Below are 22320 nucleotides of genomic sequence, written 5' to 3'. Positions count from 1 at the left end.
CATGATATTGTGCATCTACCTGATCAGACTCCGCAGGTTGCAAATGCAACCTCTTCAAGAGTTCCTGGACACTCTGATTCAGGTGTCCGGAAGCTTTGCCGACAAGTTTGTCCTAGACAAGTTCTGTCGAGCAATAAGGTGGTGGAGTGGGTGCTCCAACATCGCCGGAACGTGGATTTCCAGGACGCTACTTACTGGCCAACTTCTCCAGGGCCCTGGTTCTCGCTAGGTGGACTACTGCAACAGCCTCTTCCTTTTACCTCCCTTCTGCTCTGCGCCCTCTGCAGCTATCCAGAACAGAACTGCGCAACTTATCCTTGGCCTCAAGTCCAGGGACTGCATCTCTTTGGCGCTGAAATCCCTTCACTGGCTCCGCAAGGCTGCAAGGATCCTCTGCATTGTTCACAAGGCTTACTGGGGCCTGGTACCCACCTACCTGCAACACTGCCTACTTAATGTCCCTCACACGCCCTCCGCTAATCTACCTCCACCCTTCTGCGAGTGAGCCGGTTCTCCATGCAAAGATTTGGAGGGATATCCTTCTCCTGAGCAGGTGCCTCCCGCTAGAATAGCGTCCCTACCGCCCTCCGTCTTGACCCGGATCTTCTTAAATTCTGGAAACTCCTCAAGACCTTCCTCTTCTCCTCCTACTTCTCTCTCCCTTTACCCTGCTAACCTAGCTCTGTTTTCTATGTACTTTCCTGCTCTCCCTCCGACTCCTTAGCATTTGGTGCATGGTGTACATTGGTCTCGCAGGGCCCGGCACCCCCGCCAGTCCTCTTTCGTACTTGCCTGGGGGCCCCTACACCCCACCCACCCTGCATGTGAGTCATGACCAAGTGAATGGCTCTCTGCACTACCACAGTCTCAACCAACCTGGTGCACTGAACTCCACCTCCCTGTGACCATCTGTGCATCTGCACGCACCACGCCTGAAGATATTTCTGTGCAGGCTATTATCGTCGCAGAAATTCAAGGGCTCTGAGCAACTGTTTCCCCTTGTTCCCACCCTCCTTGAGCGCTTTGAAGCACTTGTTTGTGTATAGGTGATATACAAATAAACAATACCATACCAGGCGACTGTCATCATGGACACTTCCCTAGAGGTCTGGTGCGCTCATAACGCGATGTCTCCACGCCATACGTCTGTGACCAACAGAGGACATCCATATCAATGTCCTGGAGCTGCGGGCAGTGTTCTGGGCACTCAAGTCGTTCCTCCCGTCCCTCAAGGGCAAGGTGGTGATGGTCTTCACGGACAATACCACCATGATGTTCTACATCCGGACGCAAGGGGGCACCAGGTCCCCAGCGCTCCCCAAAGAGGCACACGATTTGTGGCACTGGGCCGTTGCTCGGGGGATGTTCCTCCATTCCTTTTCACCTGTCGGGAGTCAAGAACACCATTGCCGACTCCCTCAGCAGGGAATTACACTCTTGCCATGAGTGGGAGCTTTGGCAGGATCAAGTAGACAGTCTCCTCTTCCTCAAATGGGGCAGGCCCTGGATCGACCTGTTTGCGATGGCGGTGAACTCCAAATGCCAGAGGTTTGCCTGCTTGTTCCATCAACCAAAGAACATGGGGGAGCGTGTTCTCCTTCCTTTGGGAATGCCTGTACCTGTACGGGTTTCCTTGGTTGCCCACTTGCTACGAGTCACCAACCGACTAAAACGTTGGTGGTGCAGGATGATCCTAGTCGCCCCAGCGTGTTTGAGGCTTACTCGGTACCCAGACATTTTCAGCTTGTCACCACCAGTCAAGCTGCCAGTGGACACAGATCTGCTCACCAGAGTAGGAGGAGGTGCAATCCTAAATCGCGACCCAGGGTCGCTGAACCTGAAGGCTTGGCTTCTACAGCATTGGAGTTGGGCGGGTACGAGCTTCCGGTGGACTGCGTGGAGGTCCTTGCCAGGTCCAGATCGTCGTCTACTCTTAAGTGCTATAGGCACAAGTGGAAGCGCTTCGTGACGTGGTGCTGGACATAGAAGATCAACCCTCATGGGGGCTCCCTTCGAGCCTATGCATCAAGCCCCTCTAGTACCTTTCGTGGAAGACTGCTTTCCTTGTGGCGATAACCTTTACCAGGAGAGTGAGTGAGATCCTGGCCCTATCCTGCAAGCTGCCTTATCTGACTTTCCACGATACGAAGGTGGTGTTGTGGACGCACTCCTCCTTCATGCCAAAGGTTCCGTCGGAATTCCATCCCAACAAATCTTTGGTGTTGCTTGTGTTTTTTCTGACGCCTTCATCGCCGGCTGAAAGGATTCTGCACACTCTGGATGTGATGTGTGCTCTGAAGTTCTATGTGGCTCGCACAAAGTTTCCAGAAGACTCCTCAGTTTTTTGTGAACTTTGGTCCTGTGAACCATGGGAAGGCCAAGTCTTCTCCAGGTGGCTCTCCGGCTGCATCACCCATTGTCATCGGTTGGCAAACCGACTTGCCTGGCAGTCAGAGTGCCCATTTGACCAGAGCGATTGCTGCAACTACGGCGTTCCTGTCTGGTGTGCCCCTGCTGGACATCTGCAAGGCTGCTACGTGGAGGTCAACGTACACCTTCACGAGATTCTACTGCGTCAAGCGGGATTCCAGGGAGGAGTCAAGAGTCTGCCAAACGGTGCTGCGCAAGCTGTTCGCTTGAAGGCGAGCTTGATGAGGACGTAAGATGCTTAATGTTGAGATGTTGACATGCTTAATATTAAGTCTTGCCACCTCCCGTGGTTGTGCATTTGTGTACTGCTATGTATTGTATTCATGAGCATGTGAATTCATGCCAGACCCCATGCTGGAGAAGGAACAAGTTACTTACCTGTAACTGTTCTCCAGCATGGGTCTAGCATGGATTCACATGCAAACCCTCCCGCCTACCCCTGTACGGCTCTTCTCTTGGTCCTAATGCCACTTTACGTGCTACCAAATCTGAAGATGGCTGGCAGAGGAGGGGCTTAGGTGGAGGGCAGTCATTGGCTGAGTGCAATATGACCCAGACACCAGTGATTGGTTGGTTATTAGGAGAAAGCAAGTTCAGAAACAAAACTGAAACTGATATTTTCTTAACCGAGGATTCCCAGCCTGACGGGGAATATTCATGAGCATGTGAATCCATGCCAGACCCATGTTGGAGAACAGTTACAGGTAAGTAACTTGTTCCTTCTACCCACACCTTCGTGAAATTCTACTGTCGGCGGATTCCAGGCAGGAGTCCTGGGTCAGCCAAGCAGTGCTACGCAACCTATTTGTTTGAGGTGAGTCTGTTCCAGTGGTAAGCATATTGCCTCGGAGTCTTGCCACTTCCCGTTGTTGTGTATATGTACTGCTGTATAATCGTATTAATGAGCATGTGAATCCATGCAAGACCCCTTTGCTTGAAGGATCAAGTTACTTACCTGTAACTCTTGTTGTCCAGCATGGGTCTTGCATGGATTCACATGTGAACCCTCCCTCCTTCAGCTCTTCCTCGTTCGTATTGCCAATTTATGTGCGCTGCCAAATCTGATGGGCACCAGCGGGTGGAGGTTAGGAGGAGTGTCATTGGCTGGGGCAGCATGATCCAAAGGACACTGGCTATAGAGGCGACAAGCAGTTTAAAGTTCAACTGCTTTTTTTCTTTTTTTTTTTACCAATGATTCCCAGCCTGACTAATATTCATGAGCATGTGAATCCATGCAAGACCCATGCTGGAGAACAAGAGTTACAAGTAACCTGTTCCTTGCATAGATTGTTCCGGAGTGTAATACTTAACTGTGATTTTCATTGTCTAGTGTTCTTAATGCCTAATAAATGACTTTTTGTACATCGACTGTCTAACTTGAATTATAGGTGTTGCCCTGTGTGGACTCTCCGTAGATCTAGACCACTCTCACTTTTGCTGAGATTAAACCAGGGCTGCTCCTCCACCTATCTTGGGGTTTGGCTAACCTCTCAGACTAAGGAGGCCTAAATTCTTCAAATCTGTCATAACATGGAAATTGGGGAAAGTGAAGGTTGCAGGAGTCCTACAATATTACCTTTTTATGATGGTAATTGCTCAGTCGCTCACACCTTCATAAATAAGCCAGTAGTCCTGTTAGTGCTTGAACAGGTTTGAAACTGGCTTTTCAATCAAGGCCTATAGGATGCTCCTCTGTGTGGATTTTAAAACTGAAGCTTTTGCAATGTAATGACTGGAGTAGAGTTCCCGTCAAGTTGGTAGCTGAGCTAGGGACTCAGTAGCTAAATCACCATGCATGTAAGAATTCATATTTATTACCTGGGTAGCAAGACCTATAATCCAATTAACTATGAGAATTGTATTTCCCAAGCCTTTTGTATAAGAAAATGGGACCCTCTTGGCATTGTGCATTGACACTTAACATGCAGCACAAGAGGACAACGGCTTGCATGTTAGGCTACTAAACCTTGGCGCCTACCTTAACTTCATGCTTACATTTGTTTCAGCCTGGTGTGGTTGGACAGATGATGGCTGCTGCAGAGGAGAGACCTTGGCTATGGGTGGTGTATGTTTTGACAGTGGCTTTGCCCTTGTTCCTCATCATTCTCTTCTGTTTCTCTGGAAAGGTAAGAGCATTGACTGTTTTTAATGTTGCAAGACCTAGGATTAACAGTATGTGGTACAGATGTAGGTACATATAAAGATCTAGATAGATGTGTTTGTGCATATATGTTTCTGCAATCTGGAATCCGGTTTAGATGTACATGTTGTGCACAGGCTGTAGTCTAGTTTTTGAGTTTTAGCTTGTGCATCAACAGGCTGTTCCTGTAATGGGAAGAAGTATAGGGGGCGTGGGGTGGGGCACCACAAGCATTTATCATTATGGGTGGTTTGAGACAACGGAAATAGAAGCTTCTTAGGACAATCTTTCTGAAGTCCAGCTAAAGGCTAGGTAAAACCACACAACAGTCTAAGACAGTAAAGAAAACTCCACTCTTGGTATAAGGCTATACAACCTGAGAATCTGTGGTCACTGCGCCGCCCGTAACTGCACCAAACGAAAATGTTGACGCCAATTATGGCGCAGTGATCAAATGGATCACTTTATCCACCCCGCATACTCCTACCAGACCCCCACCTTCACAGTGGCACACTCCTGTGTGCACCGCTGACACGCAGCAGGTCCTTTTTTTTTTTAGCTTTCTTGTCCCCCGCTTACCACAATGGTAAGCGGGGGGCAGCCCCCGACTCCTGTTACTGCCCCCAAGGAGAACAGGGGACATCCCCGCTCTGCTTGGGGGCAGTAATGGAGTTGGTATTTTGTGCGCCCCCAAAGTCGCAGTGACTACCGGTGCGCACACATTAGGGCAACATTATGGTATGGTTCCCCAACTGAGTATTTGGTAGCATACAGTTCAAAGTTGGGTAAACCTATAACACATTCAGAACGCAATCTGCTGTTCCTGGAAAGTAAAATCTGATTACATATACATTTTTGAATAAGTCAATAATTTGGAAGTAGTAGACCCTGTCCATGCAGTGACTCAGTAAAGGAATCACTTGGTAAACAACCCTGTTACCAGGATACTTTTCTGACTAGTGCAACACAAATTCATGGTACAGTATGAACCTATAACTACATTTAGGATAACCCTCATTTATGATGTTTGTTAATCTGCTTAGAATCACATGCTGTGCATATAGTCTGACATCCAGTGGTCACCGCGGAGTATTGCATCTTGTTTTTCTAAAATCGAAAAGGGATGTCGACATAGGGGTGTCTGTAACCCTATCGTAACGTGTAGTGTACCCACGTGTCGAGGTCGCTCAGATTATTTTTTTCCGCCCAGAATACCGGTTGCCTTAAGCGGTGCTGGTAGGAGACATTGCCATTACTCGACCTTTGGTCATTTTCTGTTAATTATCGTTAACTCATCACCTCCAGCCCTCTTTCGACGGCCATGTCACACCACCGAGAACAGATCTTTGACGGACGGTGATCCTGTCGGCGCTGCCGACCATGTGGCCTGGCCTCGCCGGCCTACACAGTAGGGAGAGTGGGGGTCTGGATGGACATTTCTGTTTCTTCTAGAATGCCTTTCCTTTCCACCTCCTTTCCTTCCGGGTCGTTATCACTTATTACGTCCCCAGCTATTGAGAGGACTCCTTTTAGATTTTGTCCAGTTTGTAAAGGCAAATTTCGAAGGGATTGTGTCCTCTGACGTATTCCTCATCTTAGATATCTCCTTCCAGCTTTGGTAGCCTCGGAAATTTTTTTCTCTAGAGGGCGCTGCGCGTCGACGTCCTCCGAGTCGATGTCCTTCGACAGCCGCCGTGTCGACGTCATCCTGCCTATAAAGGCCGCGCGCAGCGTCCGTTGCTCAGTTCCGTTTTTCCGCGCTTACTCAGTGCCTCGGAATACCGTTGCTCAGTTCTTAGTCAGATTAATCCTATTTACCTCGAGTCATTCGATCCGTACTCGATGGCTTCCTCGTCGGAACCGACAACTCCTCGATCCGGCTTCAAAAAATGCCGAGATTGTGGGGAAAAGATGTCGTTGACTGACCCTCAGAGTTTGTCTGGGAGCTGAACACCATTGTTCGGAATGCGAGGACTGTATGTCCATGACAGCTAAGGCCCTGAAGGAGCGTAGGGGGAAGCTGGAGAAAGGTAAGACTTTTAAAGCTTCTTCGTCGACGAAGTCGAGACACTCGTCTCCTCGTCACCATTCGCTCCAGGTCTCGGAGTGGGTCTCATCACTCCTCGAGATCGAAGCACTCGAAGAGGAGACGTCGAAGATCCCCTTCTCCGTCTTCCTCTTCCTCTGTTTCGCCAAAAAGAATCCCTTGCCCCACGAAACATAGTTCCCGGGCTGAATGGGAGGAATTCCGCAAAAATATGATGAGCGTCTTCGAGAAAGCGGCCTCGACCCCCTCGAAGACTGCCGAGAGCGATGCTCTGGTCGAAAGAACCGAAGGTCAAAAACGCTGCGAGTCGCAGTACCCGGCAAAGGTAACCTCTCGAGCGCGTCTCGAACCCTTGAGTAGGACTATGACCTCCAAACCTTCCTCGAAGGTTCCGTCGACGAGGGTTCCGTCGACGCCGAGGTCGATGTCTTCGACGCCGTTGTCGAAGGGACCTTCGACACGGGTCTGTCGACTCGACGCCAAGAAAAGTCACGGTTACGACACACCCAGTGACTATCCCCAGGTCCTTGGCGTCGAGATTGTCGAGCAGAATTCCAATTCTGTCGAGGTCATCAAGGCCTCCGCCTTTGTTTTCGACGCCACGCTCGAAGCCTTCGGCGTCGACGATATCGACGTTTTCGAGACCGATAATGACAAGTTCGGCACCCTCTGCCTTGGAAATGGGATTTACTCCTTTTATGAGTTCAGAACAATTGAGAACTATGTCCTCAATTTTGGAAGAGGGTGAATTGTCTGAACAGGAAGACACATTTGAGTTGCAGGGACCTGTAACCCCAATTAGAGAGGAATTTTCCTCTGAAGAACGCAGGTTAAAGGATCTTCATGATTCCTTACATGAGGCAAGTGGGTTAGACACTTCCCCTGAGGTGGAGTTTGCTAGGCCAGACCCGGGGGAGCATGCTGAAACCCCCTATAGAGCCTTAATGGCCAGAATCACAAAGTTCATGGGGTGGTCTGCACCTTCACAATCTTTCCAACAAGATGACCTCAGGGATATTCTTGACAAAGGCCCACAGGAGGATCCTGTGGTGCCTTTTCATAAAGCTCTTCAGAGGAAGATCATGACAAACTGGGAAACCCCAGATGTAGTACCAGCAGTAAATAAAAAACTGTCTACAAAGTACAGGGTATCTTCTACAGACCCGGAGTTTTGTCTAAACACCCATCCCCAGAAAGTCTTGTGGTACAGGCAGCATCCTCTACCGATGTCAAGACGGCTTATCCTACCGTCCCACAGGACAGGGACGATAAAAAATATGATGCTATGGCAAAGAAAGTCTTTTCAGCATGTAGCATGGCGTTAAAATCTGTTAATGCTACTTGCACCCTTGCTAGGTTCAGCCATACACTTTGGGAGTGTGCTTCTACAGCAGCTGACTGCATCCGGATGGAGAAGAAAGGGATGCGTTCCTGAATATTATACAGGACGGTAAAGACGCTATGTGCGAATCCCTCCAGACGGGCATTGATTCGGCTGACAGTATCAGCAGAGCAATGGCGGCAAGTACATCAACCAGGAGATTCGCTTGGTTGAGAAAGTCTGGTTTTGCCCCAGATGTGCAAGCCAGGCTCTTGAACATGCCATTCGATGGCTCTTCTTTGTTCGGGAAAAAGGCGGATGACAGTTTAGAGAAACTGCAAACTTCAAAAGCAGCAGCAAAATCCCTAGGAGCTGCAATCCGTCACTCCTTTTCGTCCCACAGGAACCTCTGCGAGAGGCAAGTCCTTTCGCTTCTACTCTGCATTCGGAAGAGGTAGAGGACGACCGGCTCAAAGGGGACAAAGAACTACCCGAGGTGGACGGGGTAGATATTCAAAAGCCGCAGCAACAGCAGGTGCCTCTTTACCATCTGCATCAGCCGCCCCAAAACCACTCTGAGGACTTCCCTCACAGGACACCTGTAGGAGGCAGGTTGACTCAACATCTGGCGGTATGGCAGGCTATCACGTCAGATGCTTGGGCATTGGAAACAGTTGTCCAAGGTTACTGCCTGCCTTTCCTACGTATACCTCAGTCATCCACCGGGGATCAGCTCTCAGAAAGCTCCAGATCTGCTCCTCTTGCAGGAAATTTTGGACCTGCTAGAGAAAGGTGCCATAGAACCGGTACCTGTAGCGGAGAGGAACAAGGGCTGGTACTCCCCTTACATTCTCATTCCAAAGAAAGACTGAGGACTGAGACCCATCTTGGACTTGCGAGAATTGAACAAATTCCTCAGAAAAGACAAATTCAAGATGGTCACTCTTTCTCAGATCCTCCAGGCCCTTCAGTTCCAGGACTGGTTGGTATCTCTGGACCTTCAGGACGCTTATTTCCATGTGCCTATCCATCTCAAACACAGGAAATACCTGAGGTTCGCAATTGGCAACTCACTATCAATTTCGAGTGCTGCCATTTGGGCTGACCTCTGCCCCGAGGGTATTCACCAAGTTAATGTCGGTAGTGGCTGCAAGTCTAAGGAGGGAAGGGATTCACGTCTACCCCTACCTGGACGATTGGCTGATCAGGGCTGTTTCTCCAGAACAAGCTCAGATCCAGCTAAATCACGTGTGCCACTTCCTTCACAGACTGGGCTTCTCCCTCAATTTAAAGAAGTCACAAATGATACCATCGCAGAGAATCCAGTTCATAGGAGCGATCCTGGACACTTCCCTGGGAAAAGCCTCGCCACCAGAGGTGAGGGTTCAAGATATTCTACAGATGGTTACCAAGTTACAACATGCCCAACGTCTCCCAGCCTTCGACTTTTTGAGGTTGCTAGGCCTCATGGCATCCTGCATTTTCCTAGTGCCAGAGGCTCACCTGAGAATGAGATCCCTCCAGTGGGCACTGAGGACTCAGTGGTCACAATTCTCAGGGAGAATGACAGATCTTCTTCAGGTTCCCGGCTGGGTGGCTCGAGACATTCAGTGGTGGGCCTGTCAGGAGAACATTCTGAATGGAGAGCAGTTTTGGCAACCCTGGCGGGAGAGAACAGTAGTCACGGATGCCTCACTCACGGGGTGGGGAGCCCACGCCAACGACTTGACCATCAGCGGTCGTTGGTCTCCATCGGAGTCCAGACTACACATCAACCTGTTAGAGCTGAGAGCCATCAGACTTGCGCTGAAGGCGTTCCTGCCAACTGTACAAGGGAAGAACGTCCTGATAATGACGGACAACACGGTGGCCATGCATTACCTCAACAAAAGAGGAGGCGTAGGATCACTACCCCTGTGCAGAGAGGCGATGCAGCTCTGGTTTTGGGCAATCCAAGAAGGAATCTCTCTATCGGCAGTTCACCTAGCCGGAGAGGAGAACTTGACAGCGGACGCTCTGAGCAGGCAGAACACAGTCTCCCACGAGTGGGAGCTAGCTCAGGAAGTCCTTCAAGAGATCTTCGCCCTTTGGGGAACCCCTCAGGTAGATCTGTTCGCCACCAGCCTAAACAGGAAATGCGACCTGTTCTGCTCAAGGGAATTTCCCCCGAGAGGAGCTCTGGGAGACGCGTTCATAGTGGACTGGGAGTTTCCGCTTCTGTACGCGTTCCCACCGGTCCCTGTCATTCCTCAAATGATCAGGAGGTTGAGAAGATTCTGGCGAACCACGATCCTAATTGCCCCGGATTGGGCCAGGAGAACGTGGTACCCGGACCTTCTAGACTTGTCCATCTGCCCTCCAATTCGACTTCCACTCAGAGAGAACCTACTCTCAGAAGGGAGGTCAGGTTCTCCATCCAGACATCAAAACCCTCAACCTTCACGCTTGGCTTCTGAAAGGCTGAGGTACAAGGATTGGGACCTCCCTGATGATGTTATGGAGGTGTTGCTTTCGGCAAGGAGGCCAGCAACAAAGTCTTTATACCGCTGCCGTTGGAACAGATTTTGCAGCTGGTGTAGAGAACAGAATATCGACCCTTTTTCATGTGGTACACCAATGGTTTTGTCCTTCCTACTATATTTGGCAAATTCAGGCCTTCAAGTTGGCACCATTAAGGGCTATCTCGCAGCGCTATCCATCTTTAAGCGTACTGCGGAAGAACCATCCTATTTCAAATTACCCTTGGTAATACAGTTTCTAAAGGGGTTAATCAATGTTTATCCCCCAAGACCATTCCAAGTTCCCCTATGGGATTTAAACTTAGTACTAACTTTCCTGATGGGTACACCTTTCGAACCTCTCCATTCTTGTTCGTTAAGATTCCTTACCCTTAAAACTGTTTTATTAATAGCACTTACATCTGCTAGAAGGGTGAGCGAATTACAAGCTCTTTCGTGTAAACCTCCTCACACAATATTTCACAAAGACAAAGTTGTCCTGCAAGTGAAGCCTAATTTCCTCCCAAAGGTGGTTTCTGAATTCCATATCACTCAGAAGATTACCCTACCATCTTTCTATCCTCCTCCTCACCCGGGGAAAGAGGAAGAGAGGTTACACAGGCTAGACCCTAGGAGGGCTTTAAGTTTTTACATTAGTAGACTAGCCAGGATAAGACAGGCAGACCAGCTGTTTGCAGGTTACGCAGGTCACAAGCTGGGGTTATCAATAACTAAGCAGACCATTTCCAGATGGATCATTCTAGCCATTCTGGAATGTTATAAACTGGCAGGAAAAGAGCCCCCTCAAAACCTTAGGGCTCATTCGACCAGAGGTATTGCAGCTTCATCGGCCCTCAAAAGAGGCGTGCCGGTTAAAGATATATGTGCGGCCGCTACATGGTCGTCTGTCCATACCTTTACACGTTTTTACAATTTGGATTCCTCCTCCAGTCAAGAGACTAGGTTTGGAAGGGCTGTACTGCATTCTATTCATCAATAGAAGACAGCGTGAAGTCAGTACTCCCTCCTCCGATAATAGAATACTGCTATGGGAGCTTATCTAAGATGAGGAATACGTCGGAGGACACAATCCCTTCGAAGAACAAGTTACTTTTTACCTTGTAACGTTCTTTCGACGGGATGTTCCTCTGACGTATTCCTCATCGACCCTCCCATCCATCCCCGCAGTTCTACTTCCCTTGTTGTTGCAGCTTACGCTCCTTCAGGGTGATTAGTTTAGTCCAGAAAGTAGTATTGTGGGCTACAAAACGGAACTGAGCAACGGACGCTGCGCGCGGCCTTTATAGGCAGGATGACGTCGATACGGCGGCTGTCGAGGGACATCGACTCGGAGGACGTCGACGCGCAGCGCCCTCTAGAGAGAGAAAATTTTCCGAGGCCAGCAGAGCTGGAAGGAGATATCTAAGATGAGGAATACGTCGGAGGAACATCCCGTCGAAAGAATGTTAACAAGTAAGAAGTAACTTGTTCTTCTGTGGAAGGACAAGCAAAAGCAGTGCTACCGCTGCTTACCCCTCAAACACGAGGAGGTCGGTTGCGCGGCCTGCAAGCTCCTTCGACCAAAAACTCTGAAGGAACGCAGGGATAAAAGGTGGGCAGCCTACGGGATGTCAAAGGCGGATTCCTCGCCCGCTGCCGCAGCCGCTTAATGTGACGAGGGAGATGGTGATAACTCTACCTCCGTAACGGAGGTTGACCCCCACTGGCGCGCTCCTGCTCCGTGGCGTCTGTCCCTGGCCCCGACAGGCACGGCTCCGGCCCTGCTTTTGGGGATGTACACCCCGGCGATACTGACGGACACAGACAAGTCACTAAGCACACAACCCACGGCCATTCTTCGAGTAGGTCGAAGAAGGCCTCTACGCCAACGGAGAAGACGCTGACACAGCCAGCTGCTTCCACCAACCGTAAGGATGCGCGCCTAGCGACTGGGCCGTCGAGTATAAAGGGCGCTACCACTAAAACATCATCCGTCGAAACGCCTCGGAAGAAGGCGTCTGTCGACGGCAAGGTTCCGGCTCCACTGAAAACTACTCACCACCAGCCCCCGGATGAGAGGATGGTCGTTGAAAGCATAGTAAGGATAGTCTCCCAAGACTCTCAGAAACAGCTAGTGAAGGAGTCACCGAAGCCCGCTCCGGTTAAGGAGACGCCGAGACCTGGCAAAGGTGCGACAGGAACGCTGGAAACTCCCCCTAGGTCGAAGGAAAGACCCATAGTTACTTCTCCACTGTCGGGCCCACGGGAAGGCTTCTTGGAGGGCGTCCGGGGGGTGGGGGGGCATCAGGGGGTTTGGTTTCCTCCACTTTATGGGAGTGGAGGAGGAGCAAGCCTTTCCACCACTAGACGGTTCTGGGTCTTCCCAGTGGACTAGAGATTTGAATCCTGTATGAACAGGCTGGATAGGTCTGTGTCCACTTCTGAGCACACGACACCTAAAAGGCCAAGGGAGGTATTCCCTCAAGACCCTATAGCCAAAGTCCCAAGACTTTTGGACCCCCAGGAGGATGAATTAGACACATGACCTGTATGAAGATTCACCCCCCCCCCCCCCCCCCCCCAAACCCACTCCCCCCCACCACTTTCAGGAAGAAGATGAATTCTTAAATACTGAGGATTTACAAGACCCTGTAGGGGACTTTGAAGACCTCGACATGTGTGAGCCACAGCCTTGGCAGTCCCCAGGGGCGTCAACAGACCCTGATGCTTTGGATCTGGCCTCTCCATAGACTATGCCTATCAGATCATTCGCCTGTGGATGATCAACTCACATTTAATCCATGCTAAGCAAGGCGGCTGCACACTTTCAAATGGATATGGGGGAGACTACCCCAGAGGTCGATTTTGTTGAAAGAATAATCAAAGAAAAGCTACCTGCTAGCCAAGCCATGCCACTCCTCGCCTCCATCAAGAGGCGCCTCATTCCCTCTTTATCCACACCAGCCTTATTCTGTTGTGTTAACCCTCAGATTATGAACCTTTTTATCCCCTCACCCTCAGATCCCTTATATATTAGGGGTAATTCCATACCAGATTCTCTGGTGGTGACCACCACTAGAAAAAGGGTGGGGTTACCTCTGTCCACCGTGAAGCACCTCCCGATAAAGAAGGGGAAAAAGCTTTATGCTCTAGGGAAGAGGATTACGTCCTCAGCAGCATTCGCCACGCATATTGCCAACAATACCACTCTGTTGGCTAGTTACGCTGATGCCCAAAGGGGCCTGTTGCGCGAAGGTCTACAAAAAGTCCCTGAGTCTCTTTGCACCCGCTTATTGGCCACAGTTGCAGAAGGCACTCAAGTGAATCAAAACATCAAGAATACTTTAGATGCTGCGGAAATGGCTGGCCGTTCCTTAGTCGAAGGCGTACACCTTAAGACCTGCATGGCTTACAAACTCGGGTTTCAAGCCAGAGACACGTGTCCCTCATTAACAAACCCCTTGAAGACTCCAACTTGTTTGGAAAGGCCGTTGATGACGCACTGGAAACAGCAAAGGAGGAGCATGAAACATTAAAAACCCCGGACCAAATCACGACACCCCCAAATAAGCGTGGATATGGCAATAGGCGCTTTTCTCGTGGCCAACGACAAACTCAACAGTACACCTCAGCCAGCAACTGGTCCTCCCTTCAGGGAACCAGTGGTTACAACACTCTGTATGCTCAAAGAGGCCAACGTCATGGCAAAGGAAGAGGTTGGGGCCCTACTCCTAGCGGCTCCCTGGCCACCACCACTAAATGACCTGAAAATTTGGGTCCCCTCCCATGTATCCCCGGTCGGGGGCCAGTTAACATCTTTTCTCCAGCATGGGGTCTGGCATGGATTCACATGCTCATGAATATTCCCAGTCAGGCTGGGAATCCTCGGAAAAAGAAAAAATCTGTTTCATTTCTGAACTGTTTCTACGAACAACCAATCACTGGTCTCTGGGTCATACTGCCCCAGGCAATGACTGCCCTCTACATAAGCCCCTCCTCTGGAAGCCATCTTCAGATTTTTACCGCATGTTTTAGTGTTGGGAGTCCTTGTGCTGTAGCTCTCGAGCGTTTACTGAGTTTACGTTTTTTCGAAGGGATTACTCTTATATTTTCGGTCAATCGAGCCAGCCTCAAGCTCCACCGACTTCGCTTCTGATTAACAGGGACCCGTTTTCAGAAATTTGTGCGCCCCTCAAGGGCATTTTTCCATGGTTTTCCACTTCTCGGAGGATTCCAGAAGATCTTTGAGGCCTACCCCGCGTGGACATGGCCAGGACAAGGGAAGCATGACGCCTACTGGATCCAAGCTGTTCAGGAGCTGCCCTGGTTGCAGGCTCAAACGTCTTTGAGGAGGATGAGCACTTTCGGTGCCTCTACTGCCTTCACAAAGACAAATCGCACATGGAAAAGGACTGTGCGTTTTGTAAACCTGTCCGAACGGATGATTAAGGATAGTCTTATTCGACTCGCCAACTGGCTGGAAGCGAAGAGCCCAGCAGCAGGTGAGAAGAAACCCAAGCGGTCTTCTAAGACCTTTGAGGGCGCTCCGGTGACATGGGCCCAACAAAAGGGAAAGCACTGCGAGTCTGCAGGCACCAGGAGCGCCGGTCGGTCAGGCTCCTCTGTTCCAGGCAGGGCGCACCATCACTGACGCCATCAACCACGAGCCTGGCTCAGTGAAGAGGAAGTCTGAGAACCCCGGTAAGCTTCGGGAGAGCCCCGGTCGATCCGACAAGACAGCCGAGGGGGAGCGAGGAGGTGAGCCCCCCCCAGGTGAAGGCCTTGGACACGCCCAAGGTCGCTAAGGCCTCAATTGAGGGAGTCGTGGTGGCCCTGGCGAAGCCTTCAGAGGCTTCCCCAGTGGAGGCGACTTCAGGGGCTATAGTTTTCCTGCCACCCAGGCAGAAATAGTCTTTTCTGCCTATTGAGGAGACCCCTGTGAAACCCCAACAGGGAAAAGAGGGGGGGCACGGTAGCCATAACAGACACGGGTACCACCTCTGAGGATGAGTTGGCGAGCATCCAAAGGATCCTGGACAAGAAGTTCGAGGAATCCAAGGCCCACGGGAAGGATCCCGACGAGGCCGATGAGGAAAGCGACAGGGGGGGGGGCCCAACAAGGAAGATAGGGCCGTTTAAGACTCCGCACCCGACCGTCGGTCTCGTTGCAACCTGTACCAGTACCACAGGACAATTCAGGAGCGATCTTGATGGCTATACAGACCCTGTGCACGGAGATAAGGACGAGGATGCCCTTACCCCCACCCCGCCCCCCCACAGAGGACACAACGGTGCCTGGTCCTTCGGGCAGCCCGCCTAGCAAGCGGAGGCGAGTTCATCCTCCCCCTCCCCCTCCTCCTTCAGCCATCACCCCATCCCCTCCTCCCAGGGACGAGACAGGAACGGAGGCGACGGTGGTGACGACAGAATGGACCTCCCCTCACCAACTCCTCGGGCCTCCCCACCCGAAGAAATTGGCTCCTTCCACACCATGGTCACCAGGGCATCTGAGCTCTTCCAGCTCTGCCCCGAAGAACAGAAGGAAGGTTTCCTCTACCAACGGCGGGAGGCCAAGAGGAAGACTGTCCTCTCAATCCCGTTATTGGATGACCTCTGGGACGAGGAGCTGGCGCTCCTGAAGAACCCATCCACCGCTCCTGCCAGGAGAGACGTATGAGAAGAAATACGGGGTCCCGGACTCTACCCCTGTCTCTCAGGGCACAGCAGTCTGCGGATTCGGTGGTCTCCGCGGCGGCCAAGAAGGCGGCGTCTGGGGCGACGGCTTCAACTTCCCCACCAGACGGCAAGGGGAAGAAGCTGGACTCCATGGTACGACAAGTCATCTCGACGCCGGCAACGATGATTAAAGCGGCCAACGCCCTTGCGATCGTGGCACGCTACGACAGGGAGCTGTGGTTCAAGATCGCTCCCTTGCTGGACTTCCTCCTGGACGACAAGATTGCTCAGGCCCTGGGGGAGCTGTGGTTCAAGATCGCTCCCTTGCTGGACTTCCTCCTGGACGACAAGATTGCTCAGGCCCTGGAAATCCAGACGAGTGGCTTCAGATCACGGTGGCCACGGACATCGGCGATACCAGCCTTCGTCAGATGGGCAACAGCGTTTGCCTTTGCGGTTGGCTCAAGGCCAGACTTCCACCAAGACGTGCAGACCAAGTTGCTGGCCCATGCCCTTCGACGGGAACAACCTGTTCGGCAAAATCGTGGACGACTCTCTGCAGGCCATCAACGCGGACACCGAGACGGCTCGGGCCTTGGGTGTTCAACGACAACGGCTGTCCTTTCGGAACTCCAGAGGCAAGCAAGGTGCCTCGAAAGGATTCGGCAGCGGTTCCTCGTACCGCCAAGCGGCCCGCTCCTCGTCACAGGAGGCCTACAGAGGACACGGCAAGGCAGGAGGATCCGGTCATCGATGGCAAGGCTGCTACGAAACATGATTGAAGCAACCGTGGCGTCGGGCCACCACCTGAGCACCCCGGTGGGAGGCCGGCTGGCCAAATTCGTCAGCGTGTGGGAGTCAATCTCCACTGACCGTTGGGTGCTGGATGCCCTGGCCTATGGGCACACCCTGGAATTTCAAAAGGGGTGTCCCTGTATTCCACCCATGGCCAGGAAGGAAAACCACGTCCCCCAACTGCTACTAGAGGTACTGGCGATGCTAAGAAAGGGGGCCATCAAACTCTTCCCAAAAAGGCTGCGGGGGAACCGGAGTGTACTCGCGATACTTTCTCGTCCGAAAGACTGGCGATTGGTGACCCATCCTGGACCTTCGTCTAAACAAGTACATCAGGTCCCAGAAGTTCCGGATGGTCACCCTCCAGCACGTGCTGGGACAGCTGGAGGATGCCTACTTCCACAGCCCCATTCTAAAAGGACATCACAAATTCCTGCCATTTGTGGTCCAAGGTCAGCCATATCAGTTCAAGGCCTTGCCCTTCGGATAGAAGTCAGCACCAAGTGTCTAGCTCCAGTGGCAGCACGGCTGCGCTTGCAGGGGGTCCACGTCTACCCCTACCTGGACGATTGGCTCATCCTAGCAAAGTCAAGAGAACTTGCCGTCGATCACACAGCGAAGACCGTCCAACTGCTCACGGATCTGCGATTCTCTATCAACTTCACGAAATCCCACTTGGTACCGTCTCAAGTCACCCTGTTCCTGGGAGTCAAGCTCGACAGTGACGCGATTGGATTTGCTGTCGGAGGAAAGGACGAAGGCCTGTCCTGGGCAGGATACAAGGGCTGTTGACCATGGACGTGGCCAGGGTGCAGCCCATCAAGTCCCTACTCGTCATGATGTCCTCATGCACCTATGCAGGCTGCAGATGCGACCTCTGCAAGACAGGATCTCACTCAACAAGACTTTCCAACAAGCGATCCGGTGGTGGGGCACCCGCGCGCATCTGGCGGCGGGTATGGACTTCCAGACCCCGGTGCTTCAGGAAACTGACGGGCGCCTTCCTGGAGGGATGGGGAGTGCACACCGGAGATCTCCACGCAAGAGGCCTTTGGCTCCCGGAGGAGAAGTCACTACACATCAATGTCCTGGAGCTCCAAGTCGTGTTCTGGGCCCTCGGGTCGTTCCTTCCGTCCCTCAAGGGCAAGGTGGTAAGGGTCTTCACCAACACCACCACGATGTTCTACATCCGGAAGCGAGGGAGAAACAGATCCCCAGCCCTATCCAAGGAAGCGCAGGACCTGTGGCACTGGGCCGTCGCCCAGGGGATGTTTCTGGTACCCTTTCCATCTGGCAGGAATAAAGAACACCATCGCCGACTCACTCAGCAGGGAGTTGCGCTCGTGCCATAATTGGCGCTGCGGCGGGATCAAGTGAATCTCCTGTTCCGACAATGGGCAATCCCCAGATAGACATTTTTTCGACGGCAACAAACAGTGCCAGAGGTTCGCCAGCAGGTTTCCCCAGCCGGAGAGTATGGGCGATGCCTTCTCATTTCCCTGGGACAGCCTGTTCCTTTATGCGTTCCCTCTGTTGCGACTCATAAATCAACTGAGACGATCCCGGTGCAGGATGATCCTCGTCGCACCAGCGTGGCCGGAGCAGATTTGGTTCCCGGACCTTCTAGACATGTCAGTACTTGCTATCACTGGCCAAGGCGGGGCTGGCACATGCCTCCATCATCCATCTGGCGACTGGCTCCTGCTACACCAGAACTCTGGGGCGGTCATCCCTATGGTCCCATCGCCTGGTGAAGGAGTTCATGAAAGGACTGTTCCGATCATTCCCGCCGGTGAAGGCTCCGGCCCCGGCGTGGTAGCTCAACGTGGTGCTGTCCAGGCTCATGTGGCCACCATTCGAGCCTCTACATTCAGCACTGTTGAAGTTCCGGTCGTAGAAGACAGCATTTCTTGTGGCCATCACCTCTGCACGACGAGTGGGAGAGATCCAGGCCCTCTCCTGCAAACCTCCATACCGGACATTCCACGGCACGAGGGTGGTGCTGAGGACGCACCCCTCCTTCATGCCCAAGGTGCTGTCGGACTTCGACCTCAATGAGCCCTTGGTGTTACCTGTTTTCTTCCCTTCATCGGCGGCTGAGAGGACTTTGCACTCGCTGGATGTGGCTAGAGCACTGAAGTTCTATGTGGCCCGCACGAAGAGCCTTCAGAAGACATCACCGCTGTTTGTGAACTTTGGACCTGTGAACCAAGGGAAGGCCCTCTCGAAGGCTTCATTTCCAAATGGCTCTCCGGCTCCATCATGCACTGTCACCGGTTGGCAAACCGACCATTGACCGGCCGTCCGAGAGCCCTTTCAACCAGAGCGATCGCTGCTACCACAGCGTTCCTGTCTGGTGTGCCCCTGCTCGACATCTGCAGGGCTGCTACGTGGAGGTCGACGCACACCTTCACAAGATTTTACTGCGTCGACCGGGATTCCAGGGAGGAGTCAAGAGTCGGACAGGCAGTGCTGCGCAACCTGTTCGCTTGAAGGTGAGCCTGGTGAGGAGGTGCTTAATGTTGAGTTGTTGTAATACTTAATGTTGAGCCTTGCCACCTCCCGTCTTTGCATGTGTACTGCTATGTATTCTTATATTCATGAGCATGTGAATCCATGCCAGACCCCATGCTGGAGAAGGAACTAGTAACTTACCTGTAACTGTTCTCCGGCATGGGTCTGGCATGGATTCACATGCGAACCCTCCCGCCTACCCCTCTGCGGCTCTTCTCTTGGTGTTGCTGCCACTTTACGTGCTACCAACTTTGAAGATGGCTGCCAGAGGAGGGGCTTAGGTAGAGGGCAGTCATTGTCCGGGGGCAGTATGACCCAGAGACGAGTGATTGCTTGTTAGGAGAAAGACAGTTCAGAAAAGAAAATGTTTTTTTTTCTTTACTGAGGATTCCCAGCCGGACGACGGGGAATATTCCCGAGCATGTGAATCCATGCCAGACCCATGCTGGAGAACAGTTACAAGTAACTTGTTCCTTCTACACGCATGGGATGGGATTACCACAAACCGTTGGGTATTGTCAACTATAGCCCACGGTTATTGTATCAAGTTCAGCCGGTCGCCGGCATTCAGACCTCCAAAGGGAAGACGTCTGTCATAAGAACACATTCTCATCCTTCCTCAGGAAGTGGAATGGCTGCTGCAAAAGGGAGCCATAGAGGTTGTGCCTCGTTACAGTTAAAGGAGGGTATTTATTCAGTGTACTTCCTTGTACCCAAAAAGGATCTAACCATGCGCCCTGTATTAGATCTTCGCCCAGTGAACAAATTTGTAAAACCTCAAATGTCGTTTGGTGACTTTGCAGGAGGTAATCCCCCCCCCTGCTAACACAGGATTACATGGCAACACTGGACATGAAAAATGCATACTTTCATATTTCAATGTTCCCAGCGCACAGGGAAATACCTCTGGTTCATGATAGAAGGCAAACATTATCAGTTCAAAGTGCTACCTTTCGGCATAGCTTCAGCGCCAAGGGTATTCACGAAGGTACTGGCAGTGTTGTCCATTCCAGTTTATCCTTACCTCGACGACTGGCTCATAACGGGATTCTTACGAAACATGCCTCACAAATACTCAAGACTATAGACCTCATGTTCCACCTGGGCATCTCCATCAACAAGAAGTCCAGTCTAGACCCCAGGCAAATCAACCAATTCCTAGTGGCTCTAATTCGAACAAGGGACGGCCTCGTCTTACCCTCCAACGAGAGGGTCCAAAACATGCTGTTTCAGATCCCTCAATATGTAGTCGGTCGAGCGGTGACGGTACGCAAAGCCATGCGGTTGCTAGGAACGATGGCGTTGTGTATTTACTTGGTTCCTCACATGCGTCTGCGCCCAATGCAAGAGTGGCTCAACAACCAGTGGTGTCAGGCCAGCGGACAATGGGACGATCTAGTAGTGGTCTCGCAAGCCCTGGTTCTCTCGTTGCGGTGGTGGTCAAGGGAGAACCTCGTGAAGTGAAAGTCTTTCACCACCCCCGCAGTGGAAGCCACTCTAACCAGACGCATCCCTCACAGGATGGGGGGGGGGGGGGCCTCACCTGTCCCATCAGACTGCATATGGAGTTTGATCGTCAAGTGTGGCGTCCAACCATATAAATCTACTGGACTTGTTGACGGTCTTCAAAGAACTAAAGGCCTTCCAGACACATCTGCATGGAAAGACAGTAATGATCCTCACGGACAGCACAACAACCATGTACTACCTGAACAAGCAGGGGGGCGCTCATTCTCCAAGACTGTCCAAACTGTCCCAGAACATCTGGAAGTGGGCTCTCAAACACATGTTCCTGTTAGCACAACATGCACCAGGGGAACTCAATCTTCTGGCAGACAAACTCAGCAGAGACTTCCCTCTACCTGCAGAGTACGAATGACGCTTACACGGAGAGAGTCTCCAAAGTGTTTGCAGAATGGGGTCTGCCAGAGATCGACTTGTTCGCAACTCTGGAGAAAGCCCAATGCCAAAATTACGCCTCCAGGTACCCCCAGAACCGCTCCAAGGGAAACGGTCTCTGGATAACATGATCAGGGAAAGTTGTTTGCTACCCACCCCCCTCGACTCCCCTTCTGAACAAAATAGTGCACAAGATGCACCAGGAATCAGTCACGATGATACTGGTGGCTCCCATGTGGGCCTGCCAACCCTGGTTCGCTCATCTGATGGAGATGGCACTATCTCCTCTGGTGAAACTAACATGCCCGAACAACATGTTGTCACAGGACAAGGCCTGACGTTGCATCCATGCCCGAAGACACTGAATTTAGCAGCTTGCCTCCTGAGATCATAGAAATTGGACATTTACAGCTCCATCAGAGATGCATGGACATTCTCAGAGGCACGAAAACCTTCAGAGGCACGAAACACTCGTTGTGATGCTTGTTAATCTGCTTAGAATCACATGCTGTGCATATGGTCCGACATCCAGTGGTAACCGCGAGTATTGAATCTTGTCTTTCGGGGACCGAAAGGGGACGTCTGCATAGGAGTGTGTGAAACACTATCCCTATCGTGACGTGTGTAGTACCCAAAATCCCTCACGCGCCGAGGTCCCTCCGATTGTATTTTTTCTGCCATGAGGGAGCCCAAGACTATAGTGAGTGAATACATGGAGAGAAAGTAAGATTTTGGATGCTTTTTACAAAGTGCACCGGTCCCGTCCCACAAGTATGGAGGAAAGGGGACTATGAACTAGGAGTAAGGCGGTCACTACGGTGAGTAACCTGGTAATTCATTAGTCCGGAACGCCCTCTCTCAGAGCTGAGGTCCAGAAGCTGCTAGACCGCAAGGCGGTGGAACCCGTTCCTCTAGTGGAACTAGGGGGAAGGCATCTACTCTTGTCTGTCCACGGTGCCTGCGCACCATCCTCTACCTTTCCCAATTCAATCTTCCTCTT

The 22320-nt window shown here is 51.7% G+C and overlaps 1 protein-coding gene across 3 annotated transcripts in view; it reads left to right on the top strand.

Annotated features, from left to right (window-relative positions):
- Window positions 1–22320, top strand: part of CANX (calnexin) — a 745024-nt gene that overhangs the window by 648271 nt on the left and 74433 nt on the right. For all 3 annotated transcript variants that reach the window (XM_069654105.1, XM_069654104.1, XM_069654106.1), the window contains exon 12: window positions 4437–4556. In XM_069654105.1, coding sequence (XP_069510206.1) covers window positions 4437–4556 — 120 coding nt within the window. The remainder of the gene's footprint in view (window positions 1–4436; window positions 4557–22320) is intronic.

This window comes from Ambystoma mexicanum, chromosome 3q, assembly GCF_040938575.1.
Source record: "Ambystoma mexicanum isolate Mex_15411 chromosome 3q, UKY_AmexF1_1, whole genome shotgun sequence".
Taxonomy (NCBI): Eukaryota; Metazoa; Chordata; class Amphibia; order Caudata; family Ambystomatidae; genus Ambystoma; species Ambystoma mexicanum.
The sequence above is the reverse complement of the archived record's forward strand: the minus strand, read 5'-3'. Positions and strand labels throughout refer to the sequence as shown.